This window comes from Geotrypetes seraphini, chromosome 11 (genome assembly GCF_902459505.1).
Source record: "Geotrypetes seraphini chromosome 11, aGeoSer1.1, whole genome shotgun sequence".
Classification (NCBI taxonomy): Eukaryota; Metazoa; Chordata; class Amphibia; order Gymnophiona; family Dermophiidae; genus Geotrypetes; species Geotrypetes seraphini.
In genome coordinates this window covers 102,042,725-102,060,383 of record NC_047094.1, presented here as the reverse complement: position 1 = coordinate 102,060,383, position 17,659 = coordinate 102,042,725, and the positions used below count along the sequence as shown (strand labels likewise).

The window sequence follows — 17,659 nt, the reverse complement described above, 5'->3', positions numbered from 1 at the left end:
TTGGATCATTTTGTAACTGTTCACTGGTTTATACCAAATAATTGTTAACTATTCTCTGCACCTGCAATGCATAAATTGATCTGAACTGTTTTTCTGATATGCTGTAACTTCGCTGTAAATGTACAGTCTCTTAACCTGTAAACCGCTCTGAACTGATTTGTGGTATTGCGGTATACAAAAATAAAGTTATTATTATTATTATTATTATTCCATACCGTCCAAGAGTGAATTCTTGGGGAGCGGTTTTTCAATTAAGGTTCCTTTGTAAGTGCTTTGTTTCCTATTAAGGAAATAAGTATATTTTCTTTGAACCTGCCCAATTGGGTTTCTTTTTGGAAGGTAAAGGTGTATCTACCACAGCCCAGAGTGAACCATTACAAAGTGTGGCTTTGAATAATTAGGAATGATGTATAATGCTTGTTCTTTCTTTGATATTTAGTTAGTAATTTAACCTTGTTTCCCCAAGGGTTGTTTCTTTAAAAAAACATTTTTCTCCCCCCACAGGTGGACTATGTAAGAAAATTGTTTTCCTTTTTACTTTCTTGATAGTATTCAATTGGTAATGGACTAAATGATATTTGTATTTCAGTATTTCCTGTACAATGGTGTATGAAAATAATTGAAATGATAAATAAAATTTAAAAAAAAAAAAAATGAATTAGGTCCCAAGAGGGAACCTGTGCAAAGTCTGCTTAACTATCTGGGTCAAGCTCTGGAACAAAAAAACCCAAAACAAAACACACCAGGATCTCCCCTGCAGAGGGACCCAGGGTGGGTAGAATGAAAACAGCTTGCCACATGACCAGGAATTTATTCTCCCTGTGAGTGAATTGAGAGGGAAGGGAGGATTCCAACTGCCAATTTGCCTTGGCAGGAACACTGTGAGGAGGAATGCATCCATTCAAGTTAAAAACGGGAGGGGAACAGCATGTATAAAATGCTCACAGAGAGAAAGACAGATAAAATAAGCCACATTTATCCCAAAATGTCTACCCCCCCTCCTTGTCCCACAGGAATGTCCCTCTCTATGGGGCTGAACTTGGACTTAAACAGAATCGGGAGTGTCAGTATTTATCTCAGCAAGCCCGAAAACTATGGGTTAGACACTAATATCTGTCATTTTTGAAATTTTTTAAATGTCACCCGGACATAAATTCCCTTGGGTTTTGGTTTACATTCACTTGAGGATTAACATCACACAAATTTTCAGTGTAGGCTTCACCACACCACCACAGCTGCACTTCCTTATATACTGTTAAATGACTGTGTGACATCATTCCCAAAGCTTCACACATTTGTTCAAAGCAGCTCCATCTATATATTTAAAATCGGATGAATCTATGTGTGCGACCCCCTTCCCACCCCCACAATATTTTTTCCAAGATAGTAAGTGATATGTATACCAAATTTGGTTGAATTCTCTCCATGCGTTTCAGAGTTATGCTGGAACATACATATTAGAGAATGACACGGGGAAAAAATCTGTCCCCGTCACCGCCCCGTCCCACCATCCTCTGCACCGCCCCGTCACCGCCGTTCCCTTCACCGCCCCTGCCATCCCATTCACCGCCCCGTCACCGCCCCCGCCCCATCCATATAAGCCTTAGTACTCTAATATTTAGCTTATTCCGTTCTTATAAATCAAAGTTCCTGCTGCTGAACTAGAGATGTGTAAGCAAATCAACAGCGCCACCATTATATTAATAGGCTGCCCTCGTCGTCCCTGTCTTATGAAAGAGCACAGGCTGTGTACAAATGTATGCAAGTTAAAGAACCACTCTCACTCAGGCTGATGATACCGAGGAGGGAGTGGAAAACATGAGAGAAGGGCTGTGGGAAATGCTGCTTGTAATGCAATTGAATCAAAATGTGGAGCCACCATGGTGAATCTTTTAAAAAAATATATAATCATCTTTATTAGGAGTCACTATTGACAGGGATCTTACTTTCCACGACCATATCAGTTCGGTCGTAAAAATCTGTTTCTTCAAACTTCGCATCATTCGTTCACTAATTTCAATTCTAGAGACCGACTCAATCAATATCCTTGTTCATTCTTTAGTCATCTCACATTTAGATTATTACAACTCTCTTCGCAACGGTCTTCCCCAAAAAGAAATCCGACACCTACAATTAATACAAAATACAGCAATAAAACTCATTTATAAAACAGGCAAATTTGATCATGTCACTCCACTTCTGAAAGAGGCACATTGGCTCCCCGTCACTCACCGTATCACCTATAAAATCATCTTACTCACCTTCAAAATAAAACTCTCTCACCAGCCCTCATTTCTTGATAAGCTTCTCATTCCCCAATGTTCCCCACATACTCTAAGGTCAACTGATCAAAAGCTTCTGTTTACTCCCTCCAAGACTTTTATTACACCCGGAAAATAAATTTTGCAGTAGCTGCCCCAACGTTATGGAATTCTCTGCCACAGCAACTCCGCGACGAACAACATCTAGACAAATTCAAGATAAGCCTAAAGATTTTTTTATTTCGTGACGCATTCGGCTGTGTTTAGATTTACCTTCTGCTTTCCTTTTCTTAAATTTTTATTATTTCCTTTTCTCTTTTAAGCAACCAACCACTTTAACAAAGCGACCCTACCCTATACGTTTTATCCCATTCCCACTCTCTCCTTTTCTTCTTAAATATGTAACTTTTCCCCTCCTTTCCCTTTTACCCTCACTTTCAAGTTTGTCTAGTTAATGTCATTAATGTTCACTCTATATATTTTTAAATGCCTTTTATTTTATCTTTCTCCTCCTTTTAAAATTTTATTGTTAACCGGCCAGATATTTGTTTATGGTCAGTATATTAAAAGCTAATAAACTTGAAACTTTATTGCGAGCAAACCACATAACAAACAAACAAACAAAGGCCAAATAGGAATACATCCAGTCCAAGTTACCGATTACAGAAGAATTTTATAATAAACAAAAGTAAGATAAAAATATGATAAAATACCAAAGAAGTGAACAGTAGAGGCCAATGTTTAAGAGAAAGCAGAAAGAGAAAAATAGATTTGCAAGAGAGTTTTTTTTCCCATATATTATAACATCCCTCCCCCCCCAAAAAAACTACCACCATCCCATAATCAGTACAATTCCCCTCACCCAACTTCCACCCACAGAAACCAATTATTTATTCAATATAAGGCTATGTTGTTGATGAGTGAGCGTATTCCAATAGGGCTCCTAGATCACCTGGAATGCACTCCAGCTCTTGGACTCTGCACCTGCAGACATTACAAACAAATCATTCTGCCCCAAGGCAGAGGCCTCAATATTTATTTAAGTATTTATATACTTAAATAAAGGTCCAGCAGCCCCCACCCTCCCTCCACCTCACCTTATATTCTGAGTTTGCCGGCTTCCTTTTTCCCGAGCCGCACGCATTCAAAAAGCCGTGCACGCGCAGCTGCGCGAATCAATCAAACTTCTCCTCTCCTGCAACTTCCTGTTTCCGGTTGCGTCAGAGGAGAAAATTGATTGACTCGCGCAGCCGCGCGTGCACAGCTGTGCGAACGTGTGCGGCTCGGGAAAAAGGAAGCCGGCAAACTCAAAATATAAGGTGAGGTGGAGGGAGGGAGCTGCCAAAACACTACGGGCGGGCGGGCGGGCGGGCGGGCGGGGACCGCGCGATCCTTGATACCTCACTGCGGAGACAAGACCATTCACCGCTCCACGGGGCGGTGAATGGCCTTGTCCCCGTCCCTGCAGCGACTGCTATTTTTCTTTCCCCGTTCCGGCGGGTTACCCACGGTTAAATGCGGTAGCCGCGGGTAAACCGCCACCGTGTCATTCTCCAATACATACATACATACATACACACACACACAGATACATCAAGACAGTCAGATACATAAAAATAACCTACTATCCCTGTTCAACTGCTGGCTCTGCAGACTTTGCAGCGTATGTTGGCCAGCATGCTGCAGGTATGAGCACGTTTCCATGAATGTCTTGGATTGGGGCTCAGCTGTTCTGCTGTCCCTGGCTGTCTCTGGGTACACCTAGAAGAAATCTTTACCATAGCATTAGCTCCTGAAAAAGGGAATAAAGCTAGCCAGGGCAACCGATTCTCTCTTTTTTTGGCTTATGGTTTGTTTATTTATAATCTGCCTTTTACAAAGCGAAGACCACCACCACATACATAACAGTACTTCACAAACATTTCAAACATCTTACAAAAAAATAAAAATATACATCATATTCAACATAAAATCAAGATAAATACCAGCCTGACAAAAATAGCAGCACCAATCACTTCTCCTATACCAAAAATCAATCTCAAGCAACCTAATACAACTCAGGTTTTCAATGACCAACATCTCGCACTGTGTATTTCATATGTGCTGCTATATGTGTTGAAGTGAGCATTTTTGGAAAGCCTTGGAGCCCATGTGGCGAACACATAAACAAGGTGAATGGGCAAGACAGGTGGAGGAATAGGAACTTGCACTCCTTGGTTAAGCCCCACAGGATTGGGGGCTACAGACCAAGCACGATCCTGAGACTGTGATTTGAGAGTGGCCATTAGGATCGACCGTGGCTGTGGCCAGCAGAGTGGGGAGCTAGGTCAGGGACAGGAGCACCAACAACATGACCTACCACCTGCTGAAAGTACGAGAAAAATACTGGATTGTTCCAGGGAGCACTGTAGCTTATGTTGGTGACGCCACAGGCAGAATTCAGTTTTCTCTACCTCCACCTGCTGGTAAGATGGGATAACACCCATTTCTACAGAATGGTGGAACCGAAGCTATGAAATGAATGATTTTCTTTCACAATATACCCTAAAAGATTGAGGAAGCCAGCAGATGTCACACGCAGTTGTCCCCAGGGTTCCTTCAGCACTCCCAGGAGGAGGTCACTGTCTCTGCGCAGCTCATTCATCCACCTTCCTGCCTTTCAGTACCATGCCAAACCTCTTAATGGAAGCATAGAGCAGCTAAATACTTTGTCATCTCTCTTTACCAGATGTGCATAAAGACCTCATGTTACCTTGTGCCTTCATCTGGTTTCTTCTCATTCTAGGAGCCTTTTTCTTCCTTCTCCGTCCCTCTGAAGATGCCTCACCATACCCATGGACAGGCAGGCTACTTTTTGCTACAGCATCTACTCGCTGGTTGGTTTTTCTGGCTGTTGGTGAATTCTCATTTTCTAGCACATCAGGGACAGCAGGTGCATTTCCAATCTGTAGCAATCATAAAACAAGTGATCATAGGCTCACCCTACATAAATGAATGCACATTCCTAATGAAAACAGCATATAACACAAGTATAGCTATTTCAAGTTATCTAAAAATTTGGTGCTGCTTTTGAGGACCAGAGTTTGAGAAACCCTTCAGCTAGATCTACAAAAATATTTATTAATGCATTTCCATGAATAAAACACTGCTTCACCTGTAGAAATAGGATTTTATAAAACTTCACACATGTATTCCTTGCATGCATAATGGAGATTGTACTTCAGTGGTTTCAGAATTTTGAAGAAGCGTTCATAGCAAGTTCAATGATATGGAAAGCTATCTCCAGTATGGTAAGGAGATTATGGATACCTCAGGGTTGTTCACTATCGCTCATATTGTTTAATGTATTTTTTAGGTCAGTGGTTCTCAATCCTATCCTAGGGGACCCCCAGCCAGTTGGGTTTTCAGGATATCCCTAATGAATATGCATGAGAGAGATATGCATATAATGGAGGAGACAGGCATGCAAATATGTCTTATGCATATTCATTAGGGATATCTGGAAAACCCAATTGGCTGGGGGGTCCCCCAGGACAGGATTGAGAACCACTGCTTCAGGTGTACTTTATTCCTTAAATCTTTCTTATTATGTATATACTGATGATGTGTAGCTTGTTTTCCCTACGTTTTCTTTTTTTAATGATTTGTTCTTTTTGGTTAATGATTGTGCTTTGTAACTCTCACAATAGATGCCTGTGAATAAACTTAATTGTTCAAAAAACTGTAGTGCTATGGCTAGGTTTATGTTTATTGGAAACTTATATACCACTATTAAAGACTAGGGAATCAATTCAGAGAGGTTTGCATGAGCTTCTGTAATGGTGTTACAATACACGAGCTTCAGTAATGGTGTTACATTACATGAGTTAACTATATGTACAGTAAAACCTTGGTTTGCGAGCATAATTCGTTCTGAAAACATGCTTGCAATCCAAAACACTTGTGTATCAAAGCGAATTTCCCCCATAAGAAATAATGGAAACTCCACAACCGAAAAACTTTAATACAGAATACTGTATGAATTGCAAGACCTTGCTTGTTTTAGAACAGTCACTACACACCTGCAGTGTCAGACAGAGAGAGAGAAAACCATTGGCTCAGTTGTGATGATGTGATGTGTGTATACTGTAACATAGAAACATGATGGCCGATAAAGGCCAAATGGCCCAGCCAGTCTGCCATCCGCAGTAACCACTATCTCTTTCTCTCTCTGAGAGATCCCACGTGCCTATCCCAGGTCCTCTTGAATTCAGACACAGTCTCCATTTCCACCACCTCTTCCGGGAGACTGTTCCACGCACCTACCACCCTTTCCGTAAAAAAAAATATTTCCTCAGATTACTCCGGAGCCTATCACCTCTTAACTTCATCCTATGCCCTCTCATTGCAGTTTCCTTTCAAATGACATTGCTTATATATCAAGTTAAAATTTAATCAAATGTTTTGCTCTTGCAAAACACTTGCATATCAAGTTACTTGCAATCCAAGTTTTTACTGCATATCTTACCTTTTTATACCACCTTTGTACATATAGGATTATTATAGTTTCTATGTATCAAATATTTGTCTTTGTATTATTCGTGAGTTCACCCTTTCATGTTCCAAGTGGGTTCCAACCTGTGGTTTCCTCCATGTTGTTATTCCCCCTAATTGTTCCTTTATTTGCTAAAGTGTTCTGTGAAGAGTATCATCTTTATCCCTTTCTTGAACTTTTTAGTGTCCTTTTCTAGTTTTAATTCCCTCGGGAGTTCCACCACATTGGGGCAAGACTAATGTTCTTGAACAATACAAATTACAGTTGAATGATACTTTTATTTATTTTATTTTTTTTTACATACTACTGTTTGAAATTTAACTCGGGGACTGCCTGTATCAGTACTGGCATCATATGTTTACTGGAGACAACGCTGTGGTGGAGTATGCACTTAACATGAACATTTTTGAAAATTCAAGCATATATGGACAAAGTAACCCTAAAACATTTGTGCATACCAAATGGTACATATAAATGTCAGCAGATAGGATTCATTACATTACATTAGGGATTTCTATTCCACCATTATCTTGCGGTTCAAGGCGGATTACAAATGGTTTGTCTGGAGATTAGAAGTATTTAGGGAGTAGTTTGTACATTTCTTTGAGTTGTTAAGGATTACATCTGAGTTGGCATGATATTGGAAGTTCATATGTAGTAGTTGCAGGTGATGCATGGGACATTTCTGATTGTGTTAGTTTGGTTTTATGAATAGAAGGGTTTTTTATTTCTTTTTTGAAGGTTTTGTAGTCTGTGGTCTTGGTCAATAGGTTGTAGAGTTGTGGGTCGAGTTTTGCAGTTCGAGTGGTTAGGAGGTTGTACAGTTTTTTTCTTTTGACGTTTTTGGTTGGAGGGTGTGTGAATGGTGCATGGGTTCTCCTATAATAATAATAATAATAATAATTTATTCTTGTATACCGCCATACCCATAAAGTTCTAGGCGGTTCACATCCATTAATTAATGTCCGTGATGACACACGGATTTACAAAATTTTGACAAAGTTACAGGCAATGAAGCGGGGGGGGAACTCTTTGAAGAGATTAAGCAGATGTAACAGTAATACAGAAGGAAGGGTTGTAAGGTATGATATAGCGAGAGAGAGATAAAATCGGGGGAGGGGGGAAGAGGGAGAGCCGAAGGAACGGGGTAGTGTGGGAAAGGGGAGAAAATAGGGGGCAAGGGGGATTAAAAGGCCTGTTCGCGGAAGAGGTGCGTTTTGAGAAGTTTTCTGAAACTAAGGTAAGAGGGGGCCTCGAGTATCATTTGGGCAAGCCAAGGGTTCAGCTTGGCCGCCTGGTAAGCAAAGGTTTTGTCGAGAAATCTTTTGAAATGACATAATTTTAGGGATGGGAAGACAAACAGCTGGATTCTGCGGGATTTCTTGTTGGTGAGATTCAGAGTGAAATGGTGATTGAGGTATCTAGGTAATAGGCTAAAAACTGTTTTGTAGCAGAAGCAGGCGAATTTGAATAGGACTCTGGATTCAAAAGGGAGCCAATGCAGTTGGTGGTAGAAAGGTGTGATGTGGTCCCATTTGTACAGGCCAAATATGAGGCGGACGGCAGTGTTCTGGATAATTTTAGTCTCCTAAGGGTTTTCTTTGTGGAGCTCAGATAAATGACATTGCAATAGTCTAGTACGCTGAGAACGGAGGATTGTACCAGAAGGCGGAAAGAGGAGTCGTCAAAATATTTTTTTTATGGTGCGCAGTTTCCAGACCACCGAGAAGCATTTCTTGACAGTAAGATCGGTGTGATTTTCTAGGGATAGATGTTTGTCTAGAGTGACTCCCAGTATTTAAATGTTTGTTCGAGGGGGAAGACCAAGCCTTTCACTTGGATTGTGGAGTCTTTGATTTTTTCATTGGGGGAGGCTAGGAAGAATTTTGTTTTGTCCGGGTTTAGTTTTAATCTGTAGGATAGCATCCAGAGTTCTATCTGATTAAGTATGCTTGTGATGTAGGCTAGTAGATCTGGGGAGAAGGTGATGAGTGGGATGACTATTGTGATGTCATCTGCGTAGATGAAGGATTTGAGTTTGAGGTTATGAAGGAGGTTACCCAGGGAGGCGAGGTAGATATTAAATAGTGTGGGGGACAGGGGGGAGCCCTGCGGCACCCCGCAGGAGTTAACCCAGCTAGATGAGGAGGAATCGTTTTTGCGAACTCTGTAGGATCTGTTTCGTAGGAATCCGTGAAACCAGCTGAAGACCTGGTCGGAGATGCCAATGTGGGTCAGGCATTCTAGGAGAATGTTGTGGTCTACTAGGTCGAACGCACTGCTCAAATTGAGTTGAAGGATCAAGGCGCTGGAGCCCAGGCTAAAGAGGGTATGCAAGTAGTCAAATAAGGCTGCAATGATGGTTTCAGTGCTGTGGTCTGTTCGAAAGCCCGATTGATTGTCACATAGTATATTGAATTTATCCAGATATGCGGTGAGTTCAGCATTTACTATCCCTTCAGCTATTTTGGTGAATAGAGGGATGCTAGCGATAGATCTGTAATTAGAAGGGGCGTTTGGGGGTTCTTTCGTGTTTTTTATGATTGGGGTTAACATAATATGGCCTTGCTCAGGTGGAAAGTATCCTGAGGAAAGTAGGAAGTTCACCCAGGATAGCATGTTGGCTTTTAAATGGATGGGTGCAGTTTTCATGACGTTTGGAGGGCAGGTGTCTAGTTTGCAGAAGGAGTTAGAATATTTGTTGTAGAATTTATTGAAGGTTTCCCAGTCCAGTGTTTTGAATTGGTTCCAGTATAGATCTGCTCTGGACCCTTGGTCTGGTTTGTATATGTCGGTATCAGTAAGAATGGGAAAAAGCTCAAAGGGATTAGTCGAGGTAGGTAAAGTAGATCTTAGCTTTTGAGTCTTGGAGATGAAGAAATCAGCTAAGGTGTTTGCAGTTAATGTGGAATCTTCGTGGTTGTTGGTGAGTGTCTCAGTATAGGTCATTAACCAGCTTAAAGAGATTGCTACTGTTATTTGTAAAGTCACCAATTTTGTGTGAATAGAATTTTTTACGTTTTTCTTTGGTCAGGTTTTTATAGATTTTTAGTTTGAGTCTCCAGGCATCTCTGTGTTCCTGGGATTCGGATTTTCGCCATACTCTTTCCGATTTTCTAAGGTCCCTCTTCATCTGTAATAGCTCTGCATCAAACCATCCCTCCTGCTTTGTAGTTCTGATTTGGCGGGTTTTTATGGGGGCTATTTCGTTCAAAATGTTTATGCTGTCGTTGATCCAGTCTGTCATAAGTTGTTCTGTTTCTTCGCTTAGTTTTGTGTTCTTTTCGTAGCGAGCCCAGAATTCCTCTGAGTCTATCTTTCCCCTGGTGGTGAGGGTTTTGATGTTTCTTGTTTTGCCATTTTTTGAGGGTTTTTGTTGGAAGACAATGGAAAAGTCACAGAGTCTGTGATCAGACCAAAGGGAGTCTGACCAATTGGCATGTGTCCAATTAAATTTTGGGCTGGACAGGACTTTGGAGGAGAAGGTCACCAAGTCTAATTGATGACCTCTTTGATGAGTTTTGATTGGGGGGGGGGGGGTTTGAAGAAGCCTAGTTGGGTAATGAGTGACCAGAAATCCGATACTTCTGGTTGATCTAGCTGCTCTAGGTGGATGTTGATGTCCCCACATAGAAGGTTGTATGGGCTTGTTAAGGAGTTAGTAAGTAAGGCTTCCTTTGGCTAAGTTCATAAGAACATAAGAAATGCTTCTGCTGGGTCAGACCCGAGGTCCATCGTGCCCAGCAGTCCGCTCACGCGGTGGCACAGCAGGTCCAGGACCTGTGCAGTAATCTTCTATCTATACCCCTCTATCCTCTTTTCCAGTAGGAATTTGTATAATCCTTTCTTGAACCCCAGTACCGTACTCTGCCCAATCACGTCCTCTGGAAGCGCATTCCAGGTGTCCACCACACGTTGGGTAAAAAAGAACTTCCTAGTATTTGTTTTGAATCTGTCTCCTATCAACTTTTCCGAGTGCCCTCTTGTTCTTTTATTATTCGAAAGTTTGAAGAATCTGTCCCTCTCTACTCTCTATGCCCTTCATGATCTTATAAGTCTCTATCATATCCCCTCTAAGTCTCCTCCTCTTCTCCAGGGAAAAAAGACCCAGCTTCTCCAATCTCTCAGCATATGACAGGTTTTCCATACCTTTTATCAGACGCGTCGCTCTCCTCTGAACCCTCTCGACTAACGCCATATCCTTCTTAAGGTACGGCGACCAATATTGGACACAGTACTCCAAATGCGGGCGCACCATTGCCCGATACAACGGCAGGATAACCTCTTTCGTTCTGGCTGTAATACCCTTTTTGATTATACCAAGCATTCTATTCGCTCTCTTAGCTGCACACTGTGCCGTCGGCTTCATTGTCATGTCCACCAATACCCCCAAATCCCTTTCCTGGGTACTCTTATTCAATAATATCCCTCCCATTGTATAGTTGTACCTCGAGTTTCTGCTCCCCACATGTAATACCTTACATTTCTCAAAGTTGAACTTCATCTGCCATCTCGTCGCCCAATCTTCTAGTTTGTTCAAGTCCCTTTGCAATTCTTCGCATTCCTCTGTAGTCCGAGCTCCATTAAATAGTTTAGTGTCGTCCGCAAATTTTATTATCTCGCACTTCTTCCCTGTTTCTAGATCATTTATGAAGATATTAAATAGTAGCGGCCCGAGCACCGAGCCCTGCGGGACACCACTCGTGACCCTCCTCCAGTCGGATATAGACTAGAGTGATTGTTAGGGAGGCGGACAGGGATTTGGAATTGAGAGAGCAGGCTAGTATTTCAGAGTTAGGGGAGGACTTGGTGTTCAGTAAAGAGCAATTGAGGTGGTCTCGAAAGATTATAGCTAGACCTCCTCCTCTTCCCCAGGTTCTGGCCAGGGAATCTTAAATCCTGGGGGTAGACAGTCTTTGATTATGATATCCTTGTCAGAGTGCAACCAGGTTTCAGTGAGTAGGACAAAGTCAGGGTTAGTTTCAGTCAGCCAGTCTTTGATCAGAATGGCTTTGTTCCTCAGTGATCTAATATTTAGGTAGAAACCTAGTAGGTTCTGTTGGTTGGAGTGGGCGACTGGGTAATCGTGAGAGTAGGCTAATTTTTTTAGCGACCTAGGTTTTTTTGGGAAGAGCTTGTAAGGATAGCGGGAGGGTGGAGGATTTGGGGATGAACTGGTATTAGGTTGGTTCTGTGGAGTGTGGGGTGAGACCGTAGGAACTTTTGGTTTTACCAAGCGGTATAAGGAGATGTGGACAGGAATGGGGGTTGTGGCATAAGGGTCTGCAGTGCATATCCTAAGGTTGAGGTGGATTGAACTAGTCAATTGTTCCAATAGGCTGGACTGTCTCCGTTTATTGCTTTAAATAGTAGGCAGTAAAATTTGAAGTGTATTCTCGCTTGTATTGGGAGCCAGTGTGAGTCGTGATGTGGTCGTATTTCTTCAGTGAGTAGACCAGTCTTAGGGCTGGGGTAAATGTCGAAAGTGGAAGTACACTTATGTGTTTACTTTATTCATTTATAAAAAAAATGTTTATACTCTCCTTTCTATTCAAAAGAATAACATACAAAACACATAAGAATTGCTATACTGAGATAGACCAAAAGTCCATCAAGCCCAGTATCCTGTTTCCAATAGTGGCCAATCCAGTGTCGGGTCAAAACCGCGGAAGACAAAGGCGCGCGCCGACAACTGAGCGCAGCGCGAAGGCTCGTACCGAAGAAAATAATTGTTTTTAGGGGCTCCAATGGGGGTGTGTGGGGCGGGAACCCCCCACTTTACTTTATACAGATCGCACCGCGTTGTGGGGGCATTGTGGGGGGTTTGGGGGGTTGTAACCCCCCACATTTTACTGAAAACTTCACTTTTTCCCTAAAAACAGGGAAAAAGTTAAGTTTACAGTATAATGAGGGGGGTTACAACCCCCCAAACCACCCACAACGCCGCCGCGATCTGTATTAAGTAAAGCGGGGGGGGGGGCTCCCCAACTTTACTTAATACAACTGTCGGAGCCCCTAAAAACTGTCATTTTCTTCGGCGCGCACCTCTATCTTGCGCTCAGTTGTCGGCGCGCGCCTTTGTCTTCCGTGGTTTTGTCTATGAACCGGCCAATCCAGGTCACAAGTACCTGGCAAGATCTCATGGAGTAAAACAAATAAACATTAGTCTAGGAAAAAAAACCATATAAACCTACAACAATATGAAATTAAAAATAAGTAAGATAGTTATTATATATAAATAAACAACACCCCATCCTCAGCTTATGCTACTCAACAGGCTCACATCACTGGAACAAATCAATCTTTAGACTCTTATGAAACTGACTGTGATGAAGTGCCCAATTATTCTTTTTTTTTTTATGGCTGCCTGGAGCCTGAGGGGTAGAGCACCTACTAGGGTGTAGGAGGACAGAACGGGGGAGGAAATCGAGTCCCCGATGGCAAGGGCCCCGTGGGGACTGAGTGGTGAACGTCACCGAGTTATCGCCCATGGGCAATGATTTGGGGCTGCAGAGCCACACCCCACGGCTCTACCACATCCAGCCCGTGAACAAGCACCTGGAAGCAAGACTGTTGGGCTCGAACAAGTGGTACAGCCTTAGCCTGCTCAGCTAGGAATTAGGCCAGGGTCCAAATGCACCAGCCTACCATTTGATGGCGGTACAGAAAATACTGGAGTTTTCCACAGAGCGCCAGCACTAGGTAAAGTCGAGTTTCTCTGCCTCCATAGAGGGATAGACCCAATAGTTAAGATGGTGTAGCTTAGATACTAAGGAAACATGGATTAAGCTAAATGCCGCAGCCAGTGTTGAACTTATTCTGGTAACAGCACCAGCTAAAAAAGTGGACCCTTTGTTTTTACCTCGCAGACACATGGCTAATGGAACATACATGCATGAACTATACTTGCTTGTTGTGTGCAAACATGTCTCATGCATAACTCCTCCCAAACAGAATGGCCAAATAATCCTTAAAGACTGGTTCAGAATCATCGGTTTCTATAAAGATGTTTTCATAACCATGTATGCATACCAGCTCCATTTCCACCTCATGCAGCTCATATGCCTCTTCTCCCAGGTGCATCTCTGCCGCATCCTGAAAGTCCTGTGGAAAAAGGTTTGTCAGCTCTGGATGGTCCTCTTCGCCCTGCTGTGCCTCGGCAGCTTGGGGTAGCAGATCCAACATCCTCAGATGGCTGTGGTGAATGTCCGGCTCCAGGTTCATGCCAAAGTGCTGCAGCTCCATCCCCAAAAGCTGGAAGTCCATCCTGTCCTGCCGTAGAGCCAGACAGTAATGCTCACTCAAGTGAGCTTCCTCCTCATCCTCAAAACTAACAACTGGAAGGCTTAAGATGCGTTTGCGTGAAGAGTTCTCTTCTGCAGGAGTCAGAAAGGGTTCCTGCCTTTTAAACAGTGGGGCAGACAGAGCTGTGTTTACTTCATATGAAAATGTCTGTCTTCTTTCCACAGTGGAAACCATACCCATGACATCTTTGTCATCATGTCTCCAAAACACGTTGCTACCTTTATCGCCATTGATTGTTTCCAGGTCCTTTATCTTAGTGAACACTTCGGGGTTTTGCCGACTGCCTTGCATATTTCTATTCTATAAAGAAACAGATTTAGAAAAAAAAAAAAAAAAGTTAGTCATCATAGCTATTCACCAGCCTTTTTTTTTTTTTTTTTTTTTTTTCTGTTTAAGTTTTTTTATTGAATTTTTTTTTCCATTTAACAACAAGTGTCATAAATTTTCATACAATTATCTTAACAATACACTTGATATTTTTATAATATATTTTATATATAACATTTCTTGTCTTATTTTTCTTATGGTTTTATATATCATATAATTGTAATTATTTTTCTTATAAAGTTATACAATATATATATTGTAATGATTTTATCAATTATTATTTAAATATGAACCTTTTCCCCCTCCCTTTATTACGTTATTTTCATGTAAAAATATCATCTATTATAATATTTTATTTATAATGTATGATAAAGAGAATAATTCCCTTCCCTTAACCCCTCCCCCCCTCCTTCTTTATACTATTTTCTTATCATGGGAAAATGAAATTCAAATATTGCAATATTCTGTTAATGGTCCCCAAATCTTCTTGAACTTATTCATATATCCTTTTTGTGTTGCAAATGCATGTTCCATCTTATATATATGGCAAACTGAGTTCCACCAGAAATTATAGTTCAATCTGTCCCAATTTTTCCAATTATGTGTAATTTGCTGTATTGCTATTCCAGTCATTATAAATAAAAGTTTGTTGTTATTTGATGAGATTTGACTATGGGCTCTCATTGTAGTACCAAATAGAATTCACCAGCCTAATCACCCAGGGTTGGGCACAGAAGTTCTCATATCATGACCAATGAGGATGTGCTCTGTTTCACCATTTCCCAAACCATATAGCAATCCGAGTTTCCACATTTTCCAGGCATGGCTTCTTCTTGTAGCAGAAGAGAGGCCTTGCTTTTTTACCACTGATATAAAGCAAAAAAAAAAAAAAGCTAGTTTCCATTCCCAAGTCAGTTTCCAGATCAGAAACTCCATCAGGGAGAGCACTACTCAGAAAATAAACTGCTCCCCCCACTAACCACACCCTAGAACGGGAACATCCATGTTTTTCAGCAGTTAGCATATCAGAAACCTTTTAGGGTATGCCGTATAGTCTTCAAAATCTGTAACTTTATAGACCCCCCCCCCAAAAAAAAAAATATATAATTCCACAATGCTTGCTAATGAACATAAAAATAGAAAAGAAAAAAAAAAGTTGCTAAACTTTTGTGAGACACATCCTGAGGTCAAGCAGCAATACCTCTGGATCACTAGATATCTCTACCCAGCTCTGCTCACCCTTCATGAAGGGCATAGAGAGAGTAGAGAATGACAGATTCTTCAAATTTTCGAATAATAAAAGAACAAGAAAGCATTCGTAAAAGTTGAAAGGGGACAGATTCAAAACGAATGCTAGGAAGTTCTTCTTTACCCAGCGTGTGGTGGACACCTGGAATGCGCTTTCAGAGGACGTAATAGGGCAGAATACGGTACTGGGGTTCAAGAAAGGATTGGACAATTTCCTGCTGGAAAAGGGGATAGAGGGGTATAGATAGAGGATTACTGCACAGGTCCTAGACCTGTTGGGCCGCCGCATGAGCGAACTGCTGGGCACGATGGACCTCAGGTCTGACCCAGCGGAGGCATTGCTTATGTTCTTATGCAGTTTAAAAAGTGATAAAAAGGTGCATTGCTTTGTAAGGGTGAGAAATGGCAACGTCCTCTAGAATAAGCATTATAGGCTTAGGGTTACCTTAAGGCAAAAAAAACCCCAACAACAACAACCCAGGATTGTTATTTAAATTATAAAGGCCCCAAAATCAGGTACTTGCTGCCAATGGTCCGGGAGCAATTCCTTTCCCAGGCCTCCCCCTTCCCCAGTCTGCTGCAGGGCCATAAAACCATAAACCCTACTCAATAAATAACTTCAAAGTGGCCAGCTCGACGGACACGCGTGAGGCGTCTTCAATGCAAGACCCGCGCACCTGTCCGAAGCTCTATTCCACCCCGGTACTTACTTACCCCGCTAGCTCCCCAGCGGCACTGCACGTGCTCAGTGCGCGAGCCCCGGAAGCTTCTCGCCTACGCGGGGACAGGAAACCTGTAGCCGAGGGATAGGCTTCCGGTTGAAGGCGGCGAGTTTGCTTCACTCGCGCTGCCCACGCGACCTCCCCCCGTCCCCCCCCCCCCCCCCCCCCAGAGCGAAAGCGCGGCGAGCAAGTAGCGGGCGGGGGTGTGGGTGGGTTTAGGAGATTAGAGATCGCGTGCTCCTCGAAAAAGATGACGGATCCGCCTTTTACCTTCTGCCTCTTAAGGGCTGGCCCCAGCTTCTCTTGGTCCAGAGCTGGGGTAGGGAACTCCGGTTCTCGAGAGCCGTATGCCAGTCGGGTTTTCAGGATTTCCCCAATGAATATGCATGAGATCTATTTGCATACACTGCTTTCAATGTATATTCATTGGGGAAATCCTGAAAACCCGACTGGAATTCGGCTCTCGAGGACCGGAGTTCCCTACCCCTGGTCCAGAGGTAGGCAATTCTGGTCGTTGAGAGCCAGAACGAGGACAGGTTTTCAGGATATCCACAATAAATATGCATGAGATAGATTAGCATCTTCAAGAGGCAGTGCATGCAAATCCATCTCATACATATTCATTGTGGAGATCCTGAAAACCTGACCTGGCTCCGGCTCTGGCGGACCGGAATTGCCTACCCCTGTCTTGGTCCGTTAGGCGCCGTGTTTCTCAACTTGGTCCTGGAGTACCAGTCAGATTTTCGGGATATCCACGATGAATATGCATAAACTTGATTTGCATATACTGCCTCTCCATTATATGCAAATTTTCTTGTATGCATATTCTTTGTGAACCTGACTGGCAAGTGGGTTCTCTAGGACCAAGTTGAGAATCACTGTTCTATGCTAGAGAATGACATGGGGGACAGATTTGTCCCCAATTTTCCTGTCCCCACAAGTTTTGTTGCTGTCCCTGTCCCATTTCTGTAAGTTATGCCTTAATTGCACAAGCTTCCAATATTTATTTTAGTGTTTGAGGTTTCTGCAGATGAGGACAGAGCTTGCAGGAATGGGGCAGGGACAGGAAAAGAACTCAGGGGGACGGGGTGGAAAAATGAGTTCCCGCGGGGATGGGGAAAATTTTTTTGTGACGTTCACAGCAATTTCTTGTAAGGTGCCCCACTGCTCTGTTGCCATGTCCAGGTGGCCAGTCCATTTTGGTTGAAAATGTGGTATAAAGATTGTCTGGACGAACAAAAAAATTCTACACATATTTTTCG

At 42.5% G+C, this 17,659-nt stretch overlaps 1 protein-coding gene across 7 annotated transcripts in view; it reads right to left on the bottom strand.

Annotated features, from left to right (window-relative positions):
- CTCFL (CCCTC-binding factor like) overlaps positions 1–16,765 on the bottom strand; it is a 98,178-nt gene extending 81,413 nt beyond the window's left edge. For 2 of the 7 annotated variants that reach the window (XM_033915080.1, XM_033915086.1), the window contains exons 1-3: positions 16,196–16,272; positions 13,828–14,400; positions 5,014–5,206 (exon numbers count right to left, since the gene is read on the bottom strand). In XM_033915080.1, the coding sequence (XP_033770971.1) occupies positions 5,014–5,206; positions 13,828–14,400; positions 16,196–16,264 (835 nt within the window). In that variant the 5' untranslated portion in view covers positions 16,265–16,272. The other 5 variants (XM_033915083.1, XM_033915081.1, XM_033915085.1 and 2 more) reach the window with 5 other exon arrangements.
- Between the last annotated feature and the right edge of the window lie 894 nt (positions 16,766–17,659).